The 25,719-nt window shown below is 41.1% G+C and overlaps 2 protein-coding genes across 10 annotated transcripts in view; one reads left to right on the top strand and one right to left on the bottom strand.

The window, feature by feature from the left end:
• LOC141763106 (uncharacterized) overlaps nt 1-4,494 on the top strand; it is a 34,776-nt gene extending 30,282 nt beyond the window's left edge. The window contains exon 8 of one of the 2 annotated variants that reach the window (XM_074627431.1): nt 3,125-4,494. In XM_074627431.1, coding sequence (XP_074483532.1) covers nt 3,125-3,849 — 725 coding nt within the window. In that variant the 3' untranslated portion in view covers nt 3,850-4,494. Of the gene's footprint in view, nt 1-3,121 lie in introns of both variants that reach the window. The other variant, XM_074627426.1, reaches the window with a different exon arrangement.
• A 7,147-nt stretch (nt 4,495-11,641) lies between these two features.
• Nucleotides 11,642-25,719, bottom strand: part of ppp1r12c (protein phosphatase 1, regulatory subunit 12C) — a 22,628-nt gene continuing 8,550 nt past the window's right edge. For 2 of the 8 annotated variants that reach the window (XM_074627331.1, XM_074627355.1), the window contains exons 11-20: nt 25,496-25,632; nt 25,205-25,292; nt 23,122-23,239; nt 21,340-21,455; nt 19,945-19,997; nt 19,419-19,458; nt 19,024-19,137; nt 18,490-18,540; nt 17,371-17,421; nt 11,642-12,853 (exon numbers count right to left, since the gene is read on the bottom strand). In XM_074627331.1, coding sequence (XP_074483432.1) covers nt 12,767-12,853; nt 17,371-17,421; nt 18,490-18,540; nt 19,024-19,137; nt 19,419-19,458; nt 19,945-19,997; nt 21,340-21,455; nt 23,122-23,239; nt 25,205-25,292; nt 25,496-25,632 — 855 coding nt within the window. In that variant the 3' untranslated portion in view covers nt 11,642-12,766. Of the gene's footprint in view, nt 12,854-17,370; nt 17,422-18,489; nt 18,541-18,600; nt 18,713-18,982; nt 19,138-19,418; nt 19,459-19,944; nt 19,998-21,339; nt 21,456-23,121; nt 23,240-25,204; nt 25,293-25,495; nt 25,633-25,719 lie in introns of those variants that run through there. The other 6 variants (XM_074627321.1, XM_074627350.1, XM_074627341.1 and 3 more) reach the window with 4 other exon arrangements.

Raw genomic sequence — 25,719 nt, 5'->3', positions numbered from 1 at the left:
ACCCCTTTCACAATGCATGAACTCCTGTGGGAGGCGTCTTTGGACTCATCAGGGACATCCTTTTTCATAAGTGACGGTGTTCCCGCCCCCCTACACGTTAGCCCCGCCCCCTTTCAGAACTCGTGAACCATTTGTTTTAAGGTGCATCTCAATTCTCTTATGTGTCGTTTCCTCGCTCCTCGATCCTCACTTGAACCCGAAGTTGTTCTGGTGCGCCATCTTTAAGACCGTCCCAAAGCTCTTATTTCTAAACAGAGGATCGAGGATCGAGGATCGAGGATCCCTCGAGGATCGAGGATCGAGGATCGAGGATCGAGGATCGATCTCTGAAGAGCGATGAGCGAGGATACACGAGAGCAGCCTTAGCGGAAGTCTTTTACTGACCGACACACCCCCTTATTGGATATCAGTTACTGATTGGACGCTGCTGCCGACCAGACTGATCTGATAACTCTACCTCTCAACATCACTGAGTTTTATGCCGGAGTGAAGACAGATCCCAGATTAAACGTTTTATAATTTAGTTGTCTTCTGATTCACCATCTAGTTATAATCTGTGTTATCTGTAGGTGTCCCAGCAGCAGAAGGACCTGCAGTATCTCTCCTTCACACTACGCCAGTGAAGCAGTCTGTCACTGAAAGAGCTCTATAACACCTGATAAACTGACTTAAAATAACTTTCTGCATTTACTTTTATTAATGACACTATTAAAGTCAGAGAGAGAAGGAGAGTCTGTCTGTCAGAAACAAACACCTTTTACATCATTTATCCTCATTTCCATTCAGTCACATGAGGCTGATCATTCCTGAGCGTCGGGTTTGATATGAGTTACATCATTTACATTTTCCCTCAAACATTCAGCCTAATATATAATTTCCAGTGTTCAAAAGACACCATAGTCATATTCTGGGTTATTAAATAATGACCTCACAATCAGAATATCTATTATATATATATAATAACTACAAACGCTAATAATGAATAAATAATATAAAGATATTGTGCCAGTAGAGATGGTTCCTGGTCCTCTAAGCAGGACTCAGTCCACAGTAGAAATACAGACTGCAGCTGTTATTCATGTGCAGGTGTTTGTTAAAAAGGTAACAGGCTACAGAGAGGAAACACTGCTGCTCTGATAACAGCTGTTAAAGCTTACTGACAGCTGATCCAGCTGTGATCAGCTGCTGCTGTCATCATTTCTCTTAAAACATATTTCCTTGTTTCTTCTGTCCTCGCATGGTTTCCTTGAAACGCAAGTGAGGGAAACGAGGATGCAATTAAGAGCTTTGGGATGCACCCGTAGACTCCTGTGGGAGGCATCTTTGGACTCATCAGGGACATCCTCTTTCATTAGTGACTCTTGTGGAAGGTGTCATTGTGATCAGCAGAGTTCTTGTGTCATTGGTATGGCTTTCCCCACCCCCTTGAAATGAGCCCCGCCCCCTTTCATAACTCATGAACCGTTTTGTCGTAGACTCTTGTGGGAGGTGTCATATCACTCAGCAGAGAGTTCCTGTTTCATTGGTGTTGTTCTAATAATAATTATAATAATTCATTTAATTTATATAGCACACTAAGGGTGTTTTCACACCTGTAGTTCATTTGCTCTGGTCTGAATCAGGGACCAAATTGTTACAATGTTGCATATTGCCTCGAGTTTGGTTTGTGTTCACATGGCAGCATTTACAAAGCAAAGAAACTGCTCTCTAATTGGTCAGAATTTCCATGCTGGAAAACTTCCGGAAGTAAACAAAGAAGAGCAGACTTGCATAAAGCGTTTGTCGTACAGGCTTGTGGGGGGTGTCATTCAGCACAGAGTTCTTGTTTCATTGGTGTGGCTTTCTCCGCCTCCTTTCATAACTCTTGAGCCGTTTCTTGTAGAGTGTTATCGGAGGTGTCATTGCACTCAGCAGAGAGTTCCTGTTTCATTGGTATTGCTATCCCCGCCCCCTACACGTTAGCCACGCCCTCTTTCATAACTGATGAACCGTTTGTCCTAGACTCTTGTGGGAGGTGTCATATCACTCAGCAGAGAGTGCGTATTAAGTTGGTATTGCTATCCCTAGCCCCTACACATTAGCTACGCCCTCTTTCATAACTCATGAACCGTTTGTCGTACAGTCTTGTGGCAGGCGTCATTGTACTCATCAGAGTTCCGGTTTAATTGTGCCCGGCCGCGTCAATCAGTACCCCCGACTCGCGGGAAGGTGCGAGGGCCCGTTCATCGCCGCTTGCAGCTTTAATTATTATTATTATTATACTTTTTCTCTTTCTCTCAAATGAATTGCCTTTTTGAGAGCCTTAACATGCTCGGACTTGGGAGTTGCAAAATGGCTAAGCAGCGCCCCCTAGAAAGTTGGAAAAATTGAGCCCCTTGCTCAGGTTTCATGTACATGTATGAAATTTGGTAGGCAAATGTGATGGTACGTGTCCATAGGGGCGTTTTTTATCGCGAGGGGACGCGACACTTCCCAACGTTAAACACTTGGTGGGCGTGTCGCTAGGCAGCGACACAATAGATGATTGACCAATGCTGGGCGGTGGTGTTTTCCCGGCTTTATTTCAAATACTTCCGGCTGCACCTGATTGGACAAACGCTTTCCCTTGTGGGCTGTCCTCTCCCGGATTTCAAATCAGACCAACATGGAGGCTTGTTTGGAAACTTTCTCTTATTTCACGAAAAAAGTTCACCGAAATGTGTTTTGAAAACATTTGAGGCGAGAAATAAGCCATGCAGTTGCTAAATCTGTCTCTATTTTGGATCAACAACGTTTATTTTAAAAGATTCTCGGGAGTTTCGAGAGGCGCGGAGTCGCGTCGGACGCCCATGATTTCCATAAAGTATACGAGCCCTCAACTTTATGCAAATGAGGAGCGGGGTCTGTTATAATCTAAGATATATTGACTAACAGCTGTTAATGTAATAAACGTTTTTTAGAACGCCTGTAAAGTGGAGTGATGCATAGTTAAAAGTCCCAGTGCTGGGACTCTATATCACCACCATTTTATAAACTGACTAATTGTAGAATGTGTACAGAGAAGCCCAGTCATTTCAGTCATTCAGAGAGGATGATGTAATGAAAATGTGCTGACTCCTTGCTTTTTTGCTTTTTCTGTCAGCAGAGACCTCTGTGTCAATACCTCTGAGGATGCAGGCTTCATCTTCCCAGCCTCCATGGAGCAGAAAACCAGTCATGATAAGAAGTTCTCAGGCCCAGCTGCTGCAGCAGCATCGTGACAGCAATGCTGCTCAGAGGACGGTGTGGTCTGTGCAGAGGGATGTTGATACCACAGCTGCTGTCAGTAATACTCACAGTGGTGATAAAAGGATTTCTGGTATCAGCTCAATCAGTAGGACTGTGAGCTCTACTGTGACTCCATCTGTCAGTGAATCCACAGCAGCGTTGGCCAGCATTGAGGTAGCCATCGCCGCACGGCATAGAGCCAGCCTTCTGGCTTGCCGCAATATAAACCAGGCTGCTAAGATTGTGTCTAGCGATCGCCGCAGAAAGAGCTACATATGCCGAACCTGCGGCAAGGCTTTCTCTGGCCTGTCAAATCTAGAGGCTCATGAAAGAGTCCACACAGGGGAGAAACCTTTCCACTGTGACACCTGCGGGAAATACTTCTCAGAGGCCGGGAACCTGAAGAAGCACCAGAGAGTTCACACTGGGGAGAAACCCTTCAGCTGTGACCTGTGTGGGAAGAGGTTTGCTTGGATCTGCAACCTGAGGACACACCAGCAATCAGCCACAGGCTGCGGACCACAGGCTAGGGGAGGGCTAGGACTGGAGGACAGGATTGTTAATACTAGTAGTATTTCATTCACACACACAGACACACCTTGATATTTCTTCATTCCTAAATAGTGATACGGCAACAATACAAAGTTTGAAACAGTTACCTTATTTACTTATTCTGTCTCCAGATCTTTTGTGTCCTTGATATATGATGAAACACTGACTTATAGCTCTCATTTAAAAGATCAAACCAGTGTTTTTCATTAGCTACAAATCATAAATCCTATACATTTCTACTGACCGTTTACCAAAGTAGGTTATGTTGTTTTAGAATTTTGAATGTGTTGTTCATAGACTGTTTATAAAGATGGATGGTATGACAGCGCCCCAAAAATGAAGACAAAACATCTCGAAAGCTAAAAAGGTCACGTTGGCGATGGCAGCGCCCGTATCCGGGATATTTTGGCTTCACCTCTGTACTTTGGGAGGAAGTGGAGACTCGTCGTCCATCTTTTAAGCAGTCCATGGCGTTGTTCCAGGCAGTCACTGCTTTCATTTAATGCAGTTTAAGTGCAGTACAGCACTGTAATACCATACATAATTATAATAAATATTATGATATATAATATAATAATTAGCGGACTTATACAACATCTGCAACCTGAACGCATGATGTTCACTGTGATTCATTTGTTTCAAGTGTCTGAAGTTGATTTTCATGCTTTACAGAAATAAACAGATACTTAAAGGCTGCATTGATGTTACACATGTTTAAATAACGCAGGCAATACAGCTGTGCTGAACAGCTGTATTGCCTGTGTAACAATAGGTACACTATATGGTCACAATTAATCTGACAGTGATGTACTGATGCCCTCAAGGTGCTACTTAGAGATGATATTTTGTGCTCATTTTTTGCTGTCTTTATATGTCCACCACAACATGAGCCATTGTCGGTGCCCAGGTTTGGGAACAACTGGTTAAATTGATTTTATACTGTTAACACATCTATGTTTAATATGTGCAAAAAACATTTTACGAGGCACAATTTCAAGCCTTAGCCTAGTTAGTTGAGTTCTGCTTCTTACAGTGTTGAGGTGGTCTTCTGGGAAGAAAGAAACATGAATGAAATGTGTTGATGTAAGGACTTTAGAACATTACGATAGAAGTATAATGATGGTCAGTGGAATTGGTAACCTCTAGATCTCACTGAGTTGTCCATCGACTCTGCAGTTGAACCTAAGGCAGGGCATCGGCCAGCACATGTCTCTCAAAACCCTCCTTGGCCATAAGCACCCTTTGTTGTGGAATTTCTGATCCTCAGGTTAACTCAGTCAACAGGAAGGACGAGGCCCCGGAGCTGTTGATGTCTTACACATTAAGTTTATTGAAGCTTGATCAAGGAGAATTGTCAGGTCTCCACCATTGATGTGTTCTCTCCGTGAAGGCCTCACAACTCTGCCCTTCCTCCCTGGTGCTCAGTGTTTTACCCTTATCATGTTTTGACTTACTCGGTTCCTCTGGCATCTCTGACCCTGGTTGCCCCAGCGACTGGCTCTATGGCCCCTGCTACAGACACAGCTGTACAGATAACGCCCGTAGACAGGAATCCAACCTAATAATGTCAACAGAGGGACACTCTGAGAAACACTCTGACCTCCCGACCAAGGAGAGGGGAATTGATAGAAAATGAGATAATAGAAAGTCAAATATCAATGACCTACAAGTTCTGTCTTCAAGCCAATTAAGGCCTCCCAAGGAAAATTACCTGTAGACCTCCCAAACCTTTTAAAGGTTTAGAGAGCTCTAGGTCTTTAGGTCGCAGGTCACATGAATCTACTGAGAACTGTCCAAAAACTCCATCTCCGTTTTACAGGAGATGGAGCAAAAAGACCAGATGTGCTAACTACTCTATCTGGACAGGACAAAGGTAAAACCTCAGATGACAAAAGAGGGAAAACTCATATTGTCCCGTCTGTCAAAACCAACTACCTTCAGGGTGATGTAGGGTGATTTACCTGATCAAGTTTCAAACATAACCCAACACACTTGATTAAATGACATCACACGCTAAATTTTAAACTAAATATGAAGTCAATCTTCATTCTTATACAAGGAAACAAGATAGATAATACAATAAGAAATACATGGAACAAAATCTAAATGGAAGTAAATTATAAATCATAAACCATTTCATTTTTACCCTTTGAAATGGAGGTATCCTCACCCTCCTCTCGGACACCATCAATTCACCACCAATGCAGCTCGGCTTTCTCTCCTTTTTCCTCAATCAATCATGCAGGATACAAATTCATCTTAAAGAGTATACGCTTTAACTATTAATCCCCACAACCTTTAATATCAGGATACTTTGATTCTTATAAAATTCACTAACTGAAAAGTTGAAAACATGAAACAATATATGACCTTATCTTCAATACCTTGAGAGAGTAAAAGATTCAACCCATTCACTGTGTTTTCTGTCATCCATGTGATGAGTGTAATGTGTATGCAGTATCTTTATTGAAAGTGTTGTGAGTGTGTGTACTGAGGTGTGTGAGTTAATGTGATGTGTATGTAATGCAATATACACACTGAAATAACTTGAAACTGACAAAAGTAATAATAAATAAAAATTTACAGAAAATTAACTAATGAAAATCAGATATTGCTTTTGAATTGTGGTTCAACAGAATCATTTTAAAAAACAAACTAATGAAACTGGCCTGGACAAAAATGATGGTACCCTTAACTTAATATGTTGTTGCACAACCTTTTGAGGCAATCACTGCAAACAAGCGATTTCTGTAACTCTCAATGAGACTTCTGCACCTGTCGACAGGTATTTTGGCCCACTCCTCTTGAGCAAACTGCTCCAGCTGTCTCAGGTTTGAAGGGTGCCTTCTCCAGACTGCATGTTTCAGCTCCTTCCACAGATGTTCAATATGATTTAGATCAGGGCTCATAGAAGGCCACTTCAGAATAGTCCAATGTTTTGTTCTTAGCCATTCTTGGGTGTTTTTAGCTGTGTTTTGGGTCATTATCCTGTTTGAGGACCCATGACCTGCAACTGAGACCAAGCTTTCTGACACTGGGCAGCACATTTCGCTCCAGAATGCCTTGATTGTGTTCAGATTTCATTGTACCCTGCACAGATTCAAGATACCCTGTGCCAGATGCAGCAAAGCAGCCCCAGAACATAACCGAGCCTCCTCCATGTTTCACATTAGGTACAGTGTTCTTTTCTTTGGATGCTTCATTTTTGCGTCTGTGAACATAGAGCTGATGTGACTTGCCAAAAAGCTCCAGTTTTGTCTCATCTGTCCAAAGGACATTCTCCCAGAAGCTTTGTGGCTTGTCAATATGCATTTTGGCAAATTCCAGTCTCGTTTTTTTATGATTTGGTGTCCTCCTCGGTTGTCTTCCATTAAGTCCACTTTGGCTCAAACAGCGACGGATGGTGCGATCTGACACTGATGTACCTTGACCTTGGAGTTCACCTCTAGTCTCTTTGGAAGTTGTTCTAGGCTCTTTGGTTACCATTCGTATTATCCGTCTCTTCAATTTGTCATCAATTTTCCTCTTGCGGCCACGTCCAGGGAGGTTGGCTACAGTCCCATGGACCTTAAACTTCTGAATAATATGTGCAACTGTAGTCACAGGAACATCAAGCTGCTTGGAGATGGTCTTATAGCCTTTACCTTTAACATGCTTTTCTATAATGTTCTTTCTAATCTCCTGAGACAACTCTCTCCTTAGCTTTCTGTGGTCCACGTTCAGTGTGGTACACACCATGATACCAAACAGCACAGTGACTACTTTTCACCCTTTAAATAGGCAGACTGACTGATTACAAGTTTGAAGACACCTGTGATGCTATTTACAGGACACACCTTAGTTTAACATGTCCCTATGGTCAAACTATTTTACATCTTTTCTAGGGGTACCATCATTTTTGTCCAGGCCAGTTTCATTAGTTTGTTTTTTAAAATGATTCTGTTGAACCACAATTCAAAAGCAATGTCTGATTTTCATTAGTTAATTTTAAGTACATTTTTATTTATTATTACTTTTGTCAGTTTCAAGTTATTTCAGTGACCATTGTGGGTTTTTCTTTCTTTAACGGAAGGGTACCAACAATTTTGTCCACGTGTGTAAGTATGTGTGTATGTCATGATATGTAATATTGCTTTGATTTGAACACACAGAATCATAGGGATCAATACCACTGGTCAAATGATGAATAAGGTTGATTATATTAGATCAACACATTTAAAATGATCTATAACTGATTAAGTCTTCTCTTCAGCTCAGGTGCTTTGCACCTTAACTGCAATCTGTATATATGTATACATCTATTTATGTATATACATCACATATATCCTCATTTGCATATATGGTCTTAATCAGCACTTTACTAGTTTGCACTCTGGTTAGATGAAAAACTGCATTTTGTTGTACTTGTACTATGTGCAATGACAATAACGTTGTATCTAATCTGATCTAATTTGTAGAATTGTGGGATTATAACGACATGTTTCCTGCTGCTCTTCATCCTCCTGCACTAGAGTAAAGTCGTCTAAAGCCCTGTTCACACCTGGTGTTAACATACGTCCTCAGTGAGCGGATCACAAATGGACAGCTTTGAGTGTGTCTGTTCATACCTGGCATTAAAATGCGTCTCCACATGCGTCTTCAGTGGCCACTTGTGATCCGATCCCACTTCCCCGCTCCATATGCAAATAAACACGTAGGCGTCCTTCGGTTTCTGAAAGGCGCTATAGAAGTCCAATTTATTATTATTATTATTAGTAGTAGTAGTAAACACATGGCTAATACAGCAGCCGTTGTGACGTAATATTACATGAATGTCAGTAGTAATATCCTACATATTCGTTAATTCTGGTTTATTGTATTAACATCAAAATAAAAGGTTATTGTATTATTGTGGCATAAACAGCGGTGCCGGCAGGTGCGGAGGTCCCTGGCACTGCTGCTTTTGCCAGACAACAGCCGGTATAGCGCTCCAGAGAGCAGGGAGGAGAGAGAACAGACGGTCGGGTGTCAGCTCCGTGCAAAGCAGCGGAACAAAAACACTGACTCCCAGCTGGACGTCAGTAGAGTAGGCGGTCCTTAATGTGGCCAGGACACATTCACTACACACTGCTACAAGAATGTGGTCATATGTGGCCCAGACCACCTCTGAATGTGGTCTGAAAGATCCGATCTCAATGTGTCCTCAATGCGTCTTGAGTGTGTTCACACCTGTACTTAGAGCTGTCCACTTGTGATCCGATCACTGAGGAAGCATGTTAATACCAGGTCTGAACAGGGCCTAACTTTACCTAGACTAGACCTGTCACTCACTATCCCCCTGCACGACCTCTACTGCTACAGGGGGCGCTGCTCTGCACCTCGTAGCACCGTAGGACCCATTCCGCTCTGCCCTTGACCTTCACTGCTGTTCTGGTCACCAACAGCAGCTATAGGCCTTTCCACCTAGGAGACAAACAGAGAGCACACCAAATACTTAATTAGTATCAGCCACTTTGAAAGGGTGAATTGGCTCGTCCGAGGGTTTTGGGAGCCGTTCTGCCACCTGTAAATGATAAAAACTTCAGTCAGTGCTTTAACATAATCAACCAGGGATTCCTCAGTCCAAAGCAGTGAGGTGTCAACGGGGGACTTGACCCTCTTGCCATTGCTCTCCCCATGAGCACCTCGTGTGGGCTTAGCCCTGTCGTAGCAATTGGTGAACTGCGAATGGAGTACAACCCAATTGGCAGTGCGTCAGGCCATTTCAGACCTGTTGTCATCATTGTTTTGGTCAACCTCTCCTTGATTGTGGAGTTCATTCTCTCAACTTGTCCTGAGTTCTGTGCATGGTAGGGAACATGTAGCTGCCATGTGAACCCTAAGACTGCTGCGAGACCCTGTGTTATCTTTGACACAAAACATGGACCCCGGTTGCTCTTTATTCCCATTGGCACCCTAAATCTAAGGATGACATCTTTTAGAAGACACTTCACGACCATTCGTGCGTCCCCTTTCTTTGTTGCGAACGCCTCAGTCCACTTTGAGAACTGATCAGTGATCACCAACAAGTATTTGAAACCTTGTGATTTTTGCCAATGTTCAAAAGTGATCTGTATATTTACAAAAGGGCCCGAGGTGGCGGTAGATGGTCACGTTTTATCAAACTGTTCTTTCTCGGGCGCCTGGGTTGGCTCGGTTGGTGGAGCGGGCGTCCATGTGTCGGGGCTTGGTCCTGGCCGCGGCGGCCCGGGTTCGAGTCCGGCCTGTGGCCCTTTCCGCATCCACTCTCTCTCTCCCCCCTTTCCAAGACTCTGTCCACTGTCCTCTCAATAAAATGGAAAATGTCCCCAAAAAAATAACTTTAAAAAAAAAAAAAAACTGTTCTTTCTCTGGTTGGGTAATTATGGAATTGAGATTTATTAACAAAATAATATCTGAAACAATGAGGTAAATCTGCATCCTTATATCTCACCTTAAAGACAAATGTACAGGATTGAAGAATGTTGATGTCAAATATAGTCAATAATGCAAAAAAAATAAAAAATAAGAAGTGGTTCATTTGATATAACAGCATCGACAAAAGTTGCTAATCTAATACTGTTTCTGTAGCAATATTTTGTTTAGATAAGTTGGAAAAGTACTTGCCCAAACAATATTACAGTAAGTTAAATATGGATAAATTCAACTATAATATAATGCTAACAGACATGTATTTTGTACAAAAGCTCTTATTTTTCTCAGAATCCGAAGAGATTTGGTGACCTTATTGCAGAGGTTGTCATCTCTCAGAATACCTAAGAAACATGTTAATGAAACTTTAATTATTTCTTCATTATGAATATGGAATTCAATTTGCTATCATATTTTTTATCACCTGCAAATAACATGAAATTAGACTTTTTGACATTGAATGACAACTTGTTTGTTTGAAACCATATTGAGTAGTTGTGAAGATCAGGATTTAGTTCACTGAATAAATAGAGTTGTCAAATCTCATTTTGAGGCAAAAGGTTAGTGTCATCTGCAAAGAGCAATGGAAATGTGATATTAGATGCAACAGCAAGATAATTTATATAAATAAGAAATATTAAAGGTCCTAATATGGATTCTTGAGGGTCACCACATATAATTATATTTCTTTTTGACTCATGGCCATTAATAAAAACATTGATTTCTGTTAAGAACATAGTTTCTGAGCCACTTAACACATAAACATTACCATGAAAGCCATATCTGTCTTTGCGCTCACCTACATGTGCTAGCATATGTGGCACATGGGGGATGTATGAAGTAATTTGTTCGCAATGGTTTGCACCAGGCATCACACAGGTCTCAGAGAGAGGTGTATAACATGCCAACAAACCAGGGAGGAAGGGCAGAGTTGTGAGGCCTTCACGCAGAGAGCACACCAATGTGGAGGCCTGACAATTGCTCCTTGATCAAGCTTCAATAAACCTTCTGTGTAAGACATCAACAGCTCCGGGGCCTCTTCCTTCCTGTTAACCTGAGGATCAGAAATTCAGAAAGTATAACTTTTTTTCATTAACTTTTTCGACATGATATACTATGACTATTTTTTCATCAAATTTTCCGACATACTTTACGACTTTTTTCATAAACGTTTTCGACATGATATACTATGACTATTTTTCGTCGCATTTTTCGACATACTATGTACTTAACAGTTGAAACATAACCTTAGCTCTGTCGTAGACGGAACATATAATGGCAACACATTTTCCTCAATTACTTCAATTTTAGCCATACTATCCTGGGGGGTTTGGGGAGGGTGGGGGGGCGGGGATCTGATGAATAGATAATGAAAAAAAAAAAAAAAAAGCCATTAACAACAGAACCGTAATAATTTATGCCCATAATGTATTTTATACTTAACAGTGTATGTTTGCCAAAGCAAAATAGAAATATTACTTAGAAATGTATATCGAAAGGCACAGCATCAAAATACAATTTGACATGCAAGTTTTTTCTTGAAAATTGGAGTAAACATTCAAATGTTGACCAATCTGGCCTTTCTGTTGAATACCAACAACCGTCCGTCACAGAGTGAATACTTAGCTTCAGGTTTGTTGCTTTCAGAAGCGTCCAGTCAAAATGGTAAAGCAAAATGACTACTGACTTACAGTAGTAATGATAGAGCATGCGTTCTCCTAAAGCTCTTGAAAGATCTGACATTTGTAACAAACATTTTCTGTAAAAATCCCTCTGAACATGAGCTGCACCTGACTTCCATGATTAGCACCCAAAACTCTCCGTCATTTGTACAACAGATACCGTGACAACACCTTTACATCACTGTCAGGACAGATGGCCCCTGTACATAAATATACATATTAAATATACATTCAGAGGAGCAGGGAAAAATGAGCATGCAAATTTGGTCCACCTTTACAGTAGTCAGCCAAAACAGAAAGCATTGACCCAAGACTCATCCTGAGAAACAACAATGACCACTTGGGAGTTTTGACCCAAAGGACATGCAACGGGCTGCTTTTTGGCACATTTACAGTAAATCTTTTTTTTGTCTTTTTCTAGTAACCACCCCCTACACCTGACTGGCAATTTGTTTCTCCACCTCTTCAGAGGTCAAGAAGGCTATCTAGCACTGTGCATGGCTTTAAGTCTCTTAATACAGATTTTTATACAAAGTATCAGAGGAGCAAAGCACATTAAAATATTCCAGTTATAAAAAATACAACAATAAAGTCTTAATATAAAAGTGGATGTGAACAGGAACGTCCTGTCAGTCCACAGGAGGTGCAGTTCAGCTTGTTATACAGTAGATCTGCCAAAACATAAAGGCCCAAACACAGGCTAAGAACCCTGAAATCTATATGCTGTTCCAGTTACTGCTGAATGTGCTGTGCAGGTGTTTGATGCTGCCGTCTACCTTCCCGGTTTGTGTCTTCTGAGTTGGGCAGAAGAAGAATCCTGTAATACTTTTTATCTCCAAATAAGTTTTTTTTAAGGTTCATCTTGAGAGTTTGCTGATGACTCGAATGAGGGCGGCGTTCTCATCCTTCAGCCTCTGGTTGTCTGCTCTGAGATCCCCCAGAACCTACAGAAACATGATGAAACATTGGTGTTTTTAGCTTAAACACTCCCTCAAATAGAACAGTAACCACTGGACTTGTGGTGGTGCAATAAGAAACACATGGTTGCTATGACTGACCTCTTCAGTTTGGTCAGATAAGCAAATGTGACACCTTTTAAAATGCAATCACACAATATTACATTAGTTTTCAAACATGGGATAATGTTGCCTTTGTGGAATCACACATGGTGAAAGATCTTTAGAAATGAATAAAATGAGCTGTAGAAAGCTGAATAGTGTGAACCCCAGTTAAAAGGAGCAGTATGTAACATTTAGCCATCTGGGTGCACCGATAGCTCAGTTGGTAGAGCGGGCGCCCATTTAACAAGGCTGAGTCCTAACCACGCTGCCCGGGTTCCATTCCGGCCTGTGGCTCTCTCCCCCCTTTTCCCCAGACTCTATCCACTGTCCTGTCAATAAAGGCTCAAATGACAAAAATATAAAAAAAAAAAACATCTAGCCATCTATTGGCAGAAATGGAATATAATATTAATAAGCATGTTTTCTTTAATGTGTAATCACCTGATAATAAGAATCATTGTGTTTTTGTTACCTTAGAATGAGCCCTTTATATCTACATAGGGAGCTGGTCCTCTTCACAGAGTCCGCCATGTTTCTACAGTAGCCCAGAACGGACAAACCAAACTCTGGGAACTTTTCCTGCTGGGGCCGAAGTCGATGACGTTACTCACTCCTGTCGCCACCACTCTCTCTCACTTGCTTCTCCACTCACTTTCCACGTATGTATATGTATATGTATATGTATATGTATATGTATATGTATATGTATATGTATATGTATATATATGTATATGTATATGTATACGTCTCTCTCTCTCTCTCTCTCTCTCTCTCTCTCTCTCTCTCTCTCTCTCTCTCTTCTCTCTCTCTCTCTCTCTCTCTCTCTCTCTCTCTCTCTCTCTCTCTCTCTCTCTCTCTCTCTCTCTCTCTCTCTCTCTCTCTCTCTCTCTCTCTCTCTCTCTCTCTCTCTCTCTCTCTCTCTCTCTCTCTCTCTCTCTCTCTCTCTCTCTCTCTCTCTCTCTCCTCTCTCTCTCTCTCTCTCTCACAACAACTGGAGGAGAGGGCCATTTGTGTTTTCGCGTTAGCCACAGTTTTGGCGGCCTTTCTTTTATCTTTTATCTGTTTCTCCAAACTGGGGGCGTACCGACCGTCATCTACTGTAGGTAATACACTGACTATAGATAAGTACCCCATACAACCCCACTGAGAAACACCCCAACTTTCTCTTTCAACTTTAAACCACTAAGCTAATGCCAGAGCAACATCCCCTCAAGCTACATTAACCCTTTGAGACCCTCAGGATTGCAGACGATCCAAACCGACTTTACTGTCTTCCAATCCATTGGTACCATGTCAGGCTAGCTTGTTGGGAAGGAGGTTAAATATCGCTCTAAACTTAGGCTAAAAGTTGGTGAGGAAAAACTTGCATGGCCATTTTCAAAGGGGTCCCATGACCTCTGACCTCCAGATATGTGAATGTAAATGGGTTCTATGGGTACCCATGAGTCTCCCCTTTACAGACATGCCCACTTTATGATAATCACATGCAGTTTTTTAAATGCAGTACAAATGTGTTATTGTCTCCTATTCTAAAATGGTCTGTTTGAATATTTCTGCATACTGGGGTCCATAAACAGTTGGAATTACATAAATAGTACCCTATTTATTTAATTTATTCCCATCACTGTATTCATGTGTATTCAAAGCTGGCAAAGAGCATAGCAGTCTTAGGGAAAACAAGACACACACTGGATCATAAATCACTGCACATTCTGTATTCTTCACTTGTATCACCATATCTGAATTACTGTGTAGAAGTTTGGGGTAACACTTATAAAAGCAACTTACAACCATTATGCATACTACAGAAGAGAGCAATCAGGATAGTAAATAATGTGGGATATAGGGAACACACGAACACACTGTTTTTGAAGTCACATGCATTGAAATTTATGGATTTAGTCAAATTTAAAACCGCAATAATTATGTTTAAAGCAAGACATAATTCACTTCCGGGCAATATTCAAAAAATGTTTTGTGACAGGGAGGGGGGTTATAATTTAAGAGGAAAATTTAATTTTAAAAAGCATTGTGTTCGTACAAAAAAGAAGAGTATGTGTATTTCAGTCTGTGGGGTGGATTTGTGGAATGGGTTAGGTGATGGGTTGAAGGGGAGCACAAATATAAATCAATTTAAAAAGCTATACAAGAAAGATATTTTTGGGAGGTACATGGTTGAAGAAGAGTTGTGTTAAAGGTTGGTTATATACTTTTTAACTGCGGATGTATTTGTGGGTTGTAAATAAATTTGGGATGCTGTTCATATATTCAACTTGGGATGTAAATAAATCTGAGATAGTTTTTATATTATATTATATTATCATTCTATGATATATGAGTTAATAGAGGAGAAGTGAGAAAGGGGTAGGGTAATATAAGTTTTTCTTCTACCTACTCCTTTTCGGACACTATAACTCTTGTTTTGTTTGTTATTATTTTGTATCTGTTTTTATTTATTATATGTTCGAAATAAAGTCTTTCATTCATTCATTCATTCATTCATGTGTGATTGTGTTAGTCCCCATAGGAGACATTTCTTTGTAGTGAGACCATTTTTTTAAACTTGACCTCACTGTATAAAATGACCTCTAGGATAATCACAGCCTCATGAAACTTTACAACCACAAACTAGAGACCTAGAGCATTCAGAGGATGGATGGATCAAACTAGAGACCTAGAGCATTCAGAGGATGGATGGATCAAACTAGAGACCTAGAGCATTCAGAGGATGGATGGATCAAACTAGAGACCTAGAGCATTCAGAGGATGGATGGATCAAACTAGAGACCTAGAGCATTCAGAGGATGGATGGATCAAACTTGAGACCTAGAGCATTCAGAGGATGGATGGATCAGTCTAGAAACCTAGAGCATTCAGAGGATGGATGGATCAGACTAGAGACCTAGAGCATTCAGAGAATGGATGGATCAGTCTAGAGACCTAGAGCATTCAGAGGATGAATGGATCAAACTAGAGACCTAGAGCATTCAGAGGATGGATGGATCAGACTAGAGACCTAGAGCATTCAGAGGATGGATGGATCAGTCTAAAGACCTAGAGCATTCAGAGGATGAATGGATCAAACTAGAGACCTAGAGCATTCAGAGGATGGATGGATCAAACTAGAGACCTAGAGCATTCAGAGGATGGATGGATCAAACTAGAGACCTAGAGCATTCAGAGGATGGATGGATCAAACTAGAGACCTAGAGCATTCAGAGGATGGATGGATCAAACTTGAGACCTAGAGCATTCAGAGGATGGATGGATCAGTCTAGAAACCTAGAGCATTCAGAGGATGGATGGATCAGACTAGAGACCTAGAGCATTCAGAGGCTAGAGACCTAGAGCATTCAGAGGATGAATGGATCAAACTAGAGACCTAGAGCATTCAGAGGATGGATGGATCAGACTAGAGACCTAGAGCATTCAGAGGATGGATGGATCAGTCTAAAGACCTAGAGCATTCAGAGGATGAATGGATCAAACTAGAGACCTAGAGCATTCAGAGGATGGATGGATCAAACTAGAGACCTAGAGCATTCAGAGGATGAATGGATCAAACTAGAGACCTAGAGCATTCAGAGGATGGATGGATCAAACTAGAGACCTAGAGCATTCAGAGGATGGATGGATCAAACTAGAGACCTAGAGCATTCAGAGGATGGATGGATCAGACTAGAGACCTAGAGCATTCAGAGGATGGATGGCTTCTCTAGCTACATTGACAATAAGGGGGTTTCTGAGCAGATTCCAGAACAGAAGTGCTCGCCACCCAATCGCCAAAAAATGCAATTCTTGCAGAAATCTCCAAATGTCAAAAGTTGTTGATCCCAAATCCCAGCATGTTTTTTTCTATGGTGTTCCTCAAGGTCTTGGTGTCTTAATGTGGTATTTTGGACAGATTATTGATCAGTTTTATTAGTTCTCCAGTGGTAAAAATTGTTAAATTCAGCACCAAATGTGTGGAAGAAATGGTATCAACCCAAAAATGTCTGCAACCATTTATGAGACATAAGTGAGCATGGGGATGACCATCATTACCACTCAATTTTACAACTCCTTAAAGATGGAGGAGCTGAGAGGGAGTGACTGGGTGCTGAGGACATGTCAGTGCTGAGCAAAGAAATTAATGCCCTGTAAGGGACCAAATTTCTTGATGTAGTTGGCTTATGTGATGCTTTTGATGATGCTTACCTGTGTAACACATAATTAATCCAATAAACTCAATTTCTCTAAACTTTTCTTTTTGGACATTCACTCTGAGGTTTCCATCTGAAAGCATCATTGCTCATGCAACTGTTATACTTGCTGTAATTATTTGAGAATAGACAGTCAAATGATTACACTAACGCTAATTCAGTACAGTAAGCTATCAGTGTTGAAGTGGACATCCGTACCTTCAGCTCATCCTCCAGCTCCACTGCTTTCCTCTGGAGGGCCAACTTCTCCTGTGAACAACAGTTTGAACATCACTAACTGACAGAGGCTGCCATAGCACACATTTCACCTGCTGATATTCATATAACAGTGAGCAAGTCCTTCTATTGTTTCTGGCTTCATGCTCTGCTGAACTGGTAGAGCTGTTAACATACAGTCATTCTCTGGGCTTATATTTTGTCACACCTTACAAAGCCAAGTATACAGTACATGCAGAGAACACATCAACCACCACAGCTTCACAGTTCAACTGAAGAACAGGAAATTAAAGCTCTGTTTGATTTCTAAAACTAACATTAACTACCTTTATGCTTTTCTCTTTATTGTGATACAGAAATGTGCTGTATATACAGTGTATATATTAGGGCTGTCAAAGTTAATGCGATAATAACGCCTTAATGCAAATTCGCTTTAACGCCACTAATTTCTTTAACGCATTAACACAACTTGTGATTTTCAGTTTTAAAGCTAGAGTGAAGATACTGGCATCATCATTTCTATGAAACTAGAAAATCTAAGACATCCATTGGGACACATTTTTTTTCTTCAAAAATGTCATACTAGGGGTCCCTTGACCTCTGACCTCCAGATATGTAAATGGGTTCTATGGGTACCCACGAGTCTCCCCTTTACAGACATGCCCACTTTATGATAATCACATGCAGTTTGGGGCAAGTCATAGTCAAGTCAGCACACTGACACACTGACAGCTGTTGTTGCCTGTTGGGCTGCAGTTTGCCATGTTATGATTGGAGCATATTGTTTTATGCTAAATGCAGTACCTGTGAGGGTTTCTGGACAATATCTGTCATTGTTTTGTGTTGTTCATTGATTTACAATAATAAATATATACATACATTTGCATAAAGCAGCATATGTGCCCACTCCCATGTTGACAAGAGGATTAAATACTTGACAAATCTCCCTTCAAGGTACATTTTACTAGATACAAAATGTGCGATTAACTTGCGTGATCAAATATTTAAATCGATTGACAGACCTAATATATATTAGTATTTATGTACAAAGTACAGGAGGTTTGTTCCTGGAAGAACAGATGTATTAAAAAGCAGACTTACGAATCTCTCCAGTTCCAGGAGGGCCGGTCTGTCTGTGCCGCTCTCTTGACTCTGCCACAGAGACAAACACTAATCATACAGGTGACGTACAACTACACACTTGCTGCAGTCTAGGACAGCTAAAATGGATACTGAATCATAACTACTACTAAAGGATGGTTTGTGCTGCTGTCCACGTTCACACGCTCTCCTTGTTATGGCACATAGCATGTCTCTAACACCCCTCCACACACACACACACACACACACACACACACACACACACACACACACACACACACACACACACACACACACACACACACACACACACACACACACACACACACACACACACACACACACACACACACACACACACACACACACACACACACACACACACACACACACACACACACACACACACACACACACACACACACACACACACACACACACACACACACACACACACACACACACACACACACACACACACACACACACACACACACACACACACACACACAAAGGTCAGATGTAGCAGCAAACCTGCCGAACCTGTTGGAGTCTCTCCAGCTCCACTTTGTTTTGGCTGAGCAGCAGCTCCTTCTCTTGAAGCTTGTCCTTCAGAGCCAGGTTCTCCTGCAGTACCTGATAGTACAGCTAGAGGGAAACACACACACACACACACACACACACACATAGACCTTCAGACTACCAACAGCCTGAAGATAAAAGCATCTAATGTGCAGTACAGGTGGAAATAGCTTGGTTGATGCTACAGTACAGGCTTCTGGGGGTTTCTGTTCATTTCTCTCTAAAGCTTGTTGGGTATCATTCCTGTCCTGGTTTATCTAGATCTCAGCTATAATTCACTTTCAGCCCTCAGGTGTGGTTTTCAGGAATGTGTGAGCTTTTCTGAGAGAAGAGGCTCAGACACGTACCTCTCTGTAGTCAGCTGACGAGTCTCCCAGTTGTCCCTCACTGCAGAGACACAGAAGAAACTTTTAAAAACCTGACAGAGAATCCTCCACAAACACAGGGCAGGGTTTTGTGTATTGCAAGCCTCGTGGCCCACCAGTCCTAAATTGACTCCCAGCCAGGCCTAAGCATCAGGGAATTATGTATTGTATGATAGTTTTTATACTAAAATGTGTTAGACACGTAGCAAACAGCAAAATGTCTGCAACCATTTATGAGACATAATAGAGCATGGGGATGACCATCATATCCTTCCATCATAATGTTATTAGCCCTTATGCACTTTTACAATTTATTTAAATGAATTATTTTGTGATTTGTGATTTTTGACTCAAACAACTTGACACACAGTGCTGAGCTGCATCTCAAATTAATCTTCAGGTTTCCAGCTTGTCTGAAAAATGTGTGAAATTAAAAAAAAATGTCACAGGGAGGGAAAAAGTTAAGGACTGAAACCAAACACACACGAATTAAAACAGTAACACTTACTTGGAAGTACTGTTACTGTTTGTATCATCCAAATGATCATCCTCATCTTCATTCTGAAAATCAGAAAGTTTTACAGTCAGCTGCACAGCACCAAAGTTATAACAGCACCTTACTAGCATGTCTAATCTGAAATAATACACACAACAGGGAAGATCACATCAAATAAATCTGATACTCTCCTATGGGATACATTCAAAGGTTTCTAAAGCACATTTTATTCATTCATTATTTGGTTTCCCCCGTTTGTTTCCCCTTAAAGCTGAAGTAGACAGATTGGAGCAAATATGATTAAAAACAAATATTTGTATAAAACGGTCACTATATCCTGACAGTAGTACATGAAACAGGTAACCTGAAAAAAACATGTGCCTCTGTGTCCTCCAGTGCTCCTAACGGCATTTGGTTTCGGTACAGTTTCACAGATCGGAGGTAAACAACCAATCAGAGCCGACCTAGGGTCGGCTGTCCAGCAACCGTCTCCGAGCAGCTGTCAATCACTCGCGAACTCCGACCAAACGGTCAAACTAGGCAGGATCTCTTAGCCATAGCCAATAGGAACGCTCTCTCCCTGAAGTCGCCTGTGATTGGTCAAACTCCCCCGTCGGCTAAATGTTCTAAAGCCGGAAAACAGAGCCATGAGGAGGAGCAGAAGTCTAGTTTTCTCTCAGAACACTTGAATTACAATATGCTGAAAGGTTATTATGGGATTTTTGCCCAATGATGCCAAAAATATACTGCCTACTGCAGCTTTAAGTAGCTTTTAAGTTGTTAAAATCATCTTATTCTACATTGTCTGAAAGTATCATATACAATCGGTATCAGCTTGTTCCAGTATTTTTTTTTAAATGGTATATGCTGCACTGAAGCTCAAATGTTGTAGCTGCTCTATTCCATCACATAGAAATATTCCTATATTATTTGCCTTGAGCACCATTTTGTACACAGTTTCCTAAATTCAGTCTGGCATTTTTTGTTATTTTTGGAAAATTTGGGATCCCCACTAGAGTTCAAAATAAAGTTCTGTGAGTTCTAAAACAAAGTCTGGCAGCACAGCGTGTGTTTGTAATGACGAGTTCCACTTACTGGCCGGTAGGTAGGGTTTAAGAGCTATTAACCTCAATGCATGTCAGTCAAAAACATTTTACTAGAAACACACATCATTATGACTTCCTGTCAGTAAAGTTCCCATCAACGACTCAGGCGTGTGCTCATCAACTATTCAGTTACATCATGCAAAGAGGAACTGGTTCGGCTGTCCCTTCCCCTACTTCAGTACTCATACATTGCTGCAAAAGTGAATTAAAGCAAACCTCTGCTTTGGCCTGTTAAACAAAAATCTTTGACCTGATTGGCGGTGAGCTCTCCGCCTTGTTTGAGATGATGTTTCTTTCTTACCTCTCCACCTGGCTGAACGATACCAGTGGAGCGTCGCTCCTTCCTCCCTCTCCTCCTGTCCTTCACTCCCAGACGCTTCTCTCCCTCCAGCTCCACCTGGTTCACCGGGTCTGTATCTGAAACACATGGAGGTCCACAGAAAACACTACTGAAGAACTTTTGGTTGAGTCAAAAATCTAACTAACCACATTCCATGCCACTGTAAAGATCCCAAGAAGATTGAATAACATATAACTAGGGCTGGCTATCGGAACTCAATACATTTAAGGTATCGACCGAAATAACCCAGTACCAAGTAGTATCGAAACGTCTTCAATCCAACGATACCTGCTATCGATCCGTTTGTGCCCAGATCTAGAAAAACAGGACTATATTCAGAGCATGTGAGTGGAGAGGAGCACAAGAAAACGGGGAGCATGAGTGGAAGAATTTGAAAGGAGTGCAGAGCGGATTTTTTAAAGTTTGGAGCGTCACCTCATCTCCCGTGCAACCCCGCTCCAATTTCTCTCCGGTACCGCTCACACCATGAGAACGGCAGCTGAGTAGGATTGTTTCAGACTTGTGTGATCCAAACATTTCCAATAACTCCAGAGCAGCAGTTGAGTTCAATTCTTGTAAATGGTTTGTTCTTATTTTAATGTCTAATTTTGTATAAGTGCATTGTTAATATTTGCCTATTAGGCACAATGGCTGCAGTGTTTTTAGTGGCCTGCTGTCACTGCAGGAAAAAAATCATTCATCTGCTTCATGTGTTGACATGAAAAGTGTATCTGTTCATCTTTTCTCTCCATGCCCTTAAAAGCATAATCTGTAAACTTGTTATGTACATTAATTATTAAAACACACACACACATGCTGACACCCGGCCCTCATCTCTGTAATCATCTAAGTCAGTTCTCAGTACAAAACTCAAAATTTATTGAAAAAGGATAGATGTAATCATTTCCATAATTCACAACATGTTTTTATCTAACAAAATATTCTGCTTTAATCCATATTTGTTGCCCACACACACGCACACGCACACGCACACGCACACACACACACACACACACCTTCCAGTCACATGATGGGTATCAAATGAAGTACTCTTTTGGTATCGGTATCACTTTAAGGCTACTGGTATTGGTACTGGCATTGTCATTTTTTTTTAAATGTGACCCAGCCCTACATACAACAAACATAGCTAGAACGCAAAAGGTGCTTGACAGATGTGAGGCTGGAGCTCAGTTCAGGATTGATCTAAGCAACTATGCAGTCATCAGGTAGATTCGTTTCCAAATGGAACTTTATGTAAAACAGGAAGTGGTCTCATCTTTGCCCTCAGTTTCTACTTCAGATCTGCAGGTTGAGACTTGAGAGCAGCGAGCTCAGTTAACATGAACAAAATGCTGTTTGTCTTTGTGAGCTAATGTTCCAGATGGTTAACTGCAGGTCTAAACTGACCCGATGTATTTACTGATCTAATAGGCTGCTTTATTTCAACATTGTGTCAATCATATATATCAGAAGAGGAAATGCTCAGTTTCCCCTAAAAAAAAGGGTGGAGTGTGGAAAGCAGTGACAAAAACACGATAAAGAGGAAGATGTACACAACCCACAACCTTATGAGTATTATGATAAACCACACCTAATGTTCCACACTAGCGGCAGTAGCCCTGAGAACCCGTGTGAGAAAACCTCATTTCCTTTCAGCACCCCACCCAAAATATACATACTGTGTATGTTTCTATTTGGTGGTCTTGTAAACAGAAGAGACTCTAGCATTTCATCCTCACTCACCCCTTTCAGCCGGCGTGACAGTAACGATGGGGCTGACAGGCTGGATGTTGCGAGGTGGTGGATCTGTGGCTTTAGCCACGGTCTTCTCTGCTTCTTTCAGGTCTGTCAGAGTCACACCCTGCCAGCACAGAGCAAAAACAAATCACTCAGAGACCTTATATTGTACTCAAAACTGAACAGTTTCTTGGTAAAAATATGCTGCCTCTCCATCAAGAAATAAAATACTGATGCAGGACATCATCTGTAACTCGGTAGGTGTGCAGAATCCTAAACAGGTTAACCACATCATTACTCAGTCAATTATTCACACATTCTAAACTGTGTGTGATAAAAAGTGACAAAAACAGTGTTTGGTTTTAGCAGTCAAATGTGTGAGTATCTGTCGTACTGACTGCACTAATAGAGCTCCTAATACCCACAACAGCAGTGTGCAGCACTGTGAACATATTGTGAAAGCTTAAAGTATGTGACTATACAGTGCAAATTTCAGGTCCTTGTCATAGAATAGTAAGACAGAAAAAGGAAAGTATGAATAAATGTAAAGATATTAGGGCTGTTAATCGATTAAAATATTTAATCACGATTAATCGCATGATTGTCCATAGTTAATCATGATTAACTGCAAATCAATCACACTTTATTTATCTCTTCAAAATGTACCTTTGACATTTGTCAAGTATTTAATCCTTTTATCATCATGGGAGTGGGTAAATATGCTGCTTTATGCAAATGTATGTATATATTTATTATTGTAAATCAATGAACAACACAAAACAATGACAGATATTGTCCAGAAACCCTCACAGGTACTGCATTTAGCATAAAACAATATGCTCCAATCATAACATGGCAAACTGCAGCCCAACAGGCAACAACAGCTGTCAGTGTGTCAGTGTGCTGACTTGACTATGACTTGCCCCAAACTGCATGTGATTATCATAAAGTGGGCATGTCTGTAAAGGGGAGACTCGTGGGTACCCATAGAACCCATTTACATTCACTGATCTGGAGGTCAGAGGTCAAGGGACCCCTTTGAAAATGTCCATGCCAGTTTTTCCTCGCCAAAATATAGGACAAGTATGACATGGCTGGTACCGATGGATTCCTTCGGTCGATCTTCACTCCAGCTTTAAAACTGAGCCCACTACAGCCTAAATATCGCAAGTTGTGTTAATGCGTTAAAGAAATTAGTGGCGTTAAAACGAATTTGCGTTAACACATTATTATCGCAGTTCAGACCCCCTCTGTAAGCAGTATGGATGCCCCCTTAAAACCCAGTTCTGAATTGGATTTCTGACTTCTACATTTGAAGAATTTGAGATTTTTTTTTAAGTCCAACTGAAGTCACATTTAGTCCTCCCTTTTTGTAGTCAAAAATAATGTCAGCATGTTTATTAAAATGTGTTATTAATAATTTTCTATTATTTAAAAAGGAATAAAAAAGTTGTTTTTTGGGGTATAATATCAGGAATGCTGTCGGCGTCTGTTTGATTTACAGCAGCTGGCAGGCTATGCATGTTACTGTACATACAATAAAAGGAAAAAGGCCAATAAAGGTAATTTATCAAAACACCTGTTCTACAAGTGTAAAGTTGCAGAAAAGCAATGTTTTCAACCGTTTGGTCCACAGTCTCCCAGTCTCCCAGTCTCCCATCACCGCTGGTATGTTTTAGCCATAGCACACTCATTAGGCTAATGGTCTACCGTTAGGAACAAACTAAAACAGAAGCTGACAGGATGGGGCCTGACTGTTTAGCCTAATTAGCCACATATCATAACATGTTTCTTGCCAGGCCCTCCTCCCTCTACCAGCCTTATCTGCCCAGTAATGAAGCCACATTAGCACTAAGAGCATGACAGAGGACAGGATGAATGAGTGATAGTGACTGAACATGGACATAGAAAATAATCTATTTATTTGATTTAGATTCTAGATTTGTTTCCAGGGAGATATTCTACAGTTTATAAAGTGACTTTGCTGTTGTAAACACTGCTGTTGCTGCTCTAGAAAAAACATTTTGTTATATTGAAATACAATTAAATTGAACTAAACTCTTTTTAATAAACCGATAAGCAGCAGTACCTGTGTTGAGCGGCGAGACTGCCGCATCAGCCGAGAGCGAGCTTTCCTCTGAGACTCTGACTCTTCGTCTCTGACTGGAGCCTGGAACCTAAACACACCAACATCCACAAATTACATATACATACACAGTATTATATACATTTGAACCATTATTATGTAGCATGCAGAATATCTTCTGAATAAAATCATAGAATTTCTATTTTTCTTTTGGATACAACATAATTAAAAATGAACTGGTATTGAATACACAAATGTTTTGCGTTCTTGTTCAAAACAAACAGGGTTTCTCACTTGCGCCTGTCAGTGTTGGGGGTGTTGGGGGTGTTGGGGCTCTCAGCTGCGGCATCCCTCGTCTGAGGAGTTGGCTGGACTCTGGCAGTGCGGTTGGCCTTGTTCTGCTCCTTCTCCTCACCTTTCCTCTCTGGTGTCTGAACCACATAAGACACAAGAAGACTAGAAGCATATCTATAATCAATTGTCCCCAATGAAAATTTGGATTCATCGCCCCACTGGGG

Source organism: Sebastes fasciatus, chromosome 3, assembly GCF_043250625.1.
Source record: "Sebastes fasciatus isolate fSebFas1 chromosome 3, fSebFas1.pri, whole genome shotgun sequence".
Classification (NCBI taxonomy): Eukaryota; Metazoa; Chordata; class Actinopteri; order Perciformes; family Sebastidae; genus Sebastes; species Sebastes fasciatus.
The sequence above is the reverse complement of the archived record's forward strand: the minus strand, read 5'-3'. Positions and strand labels throughout refer to the sequence as shown.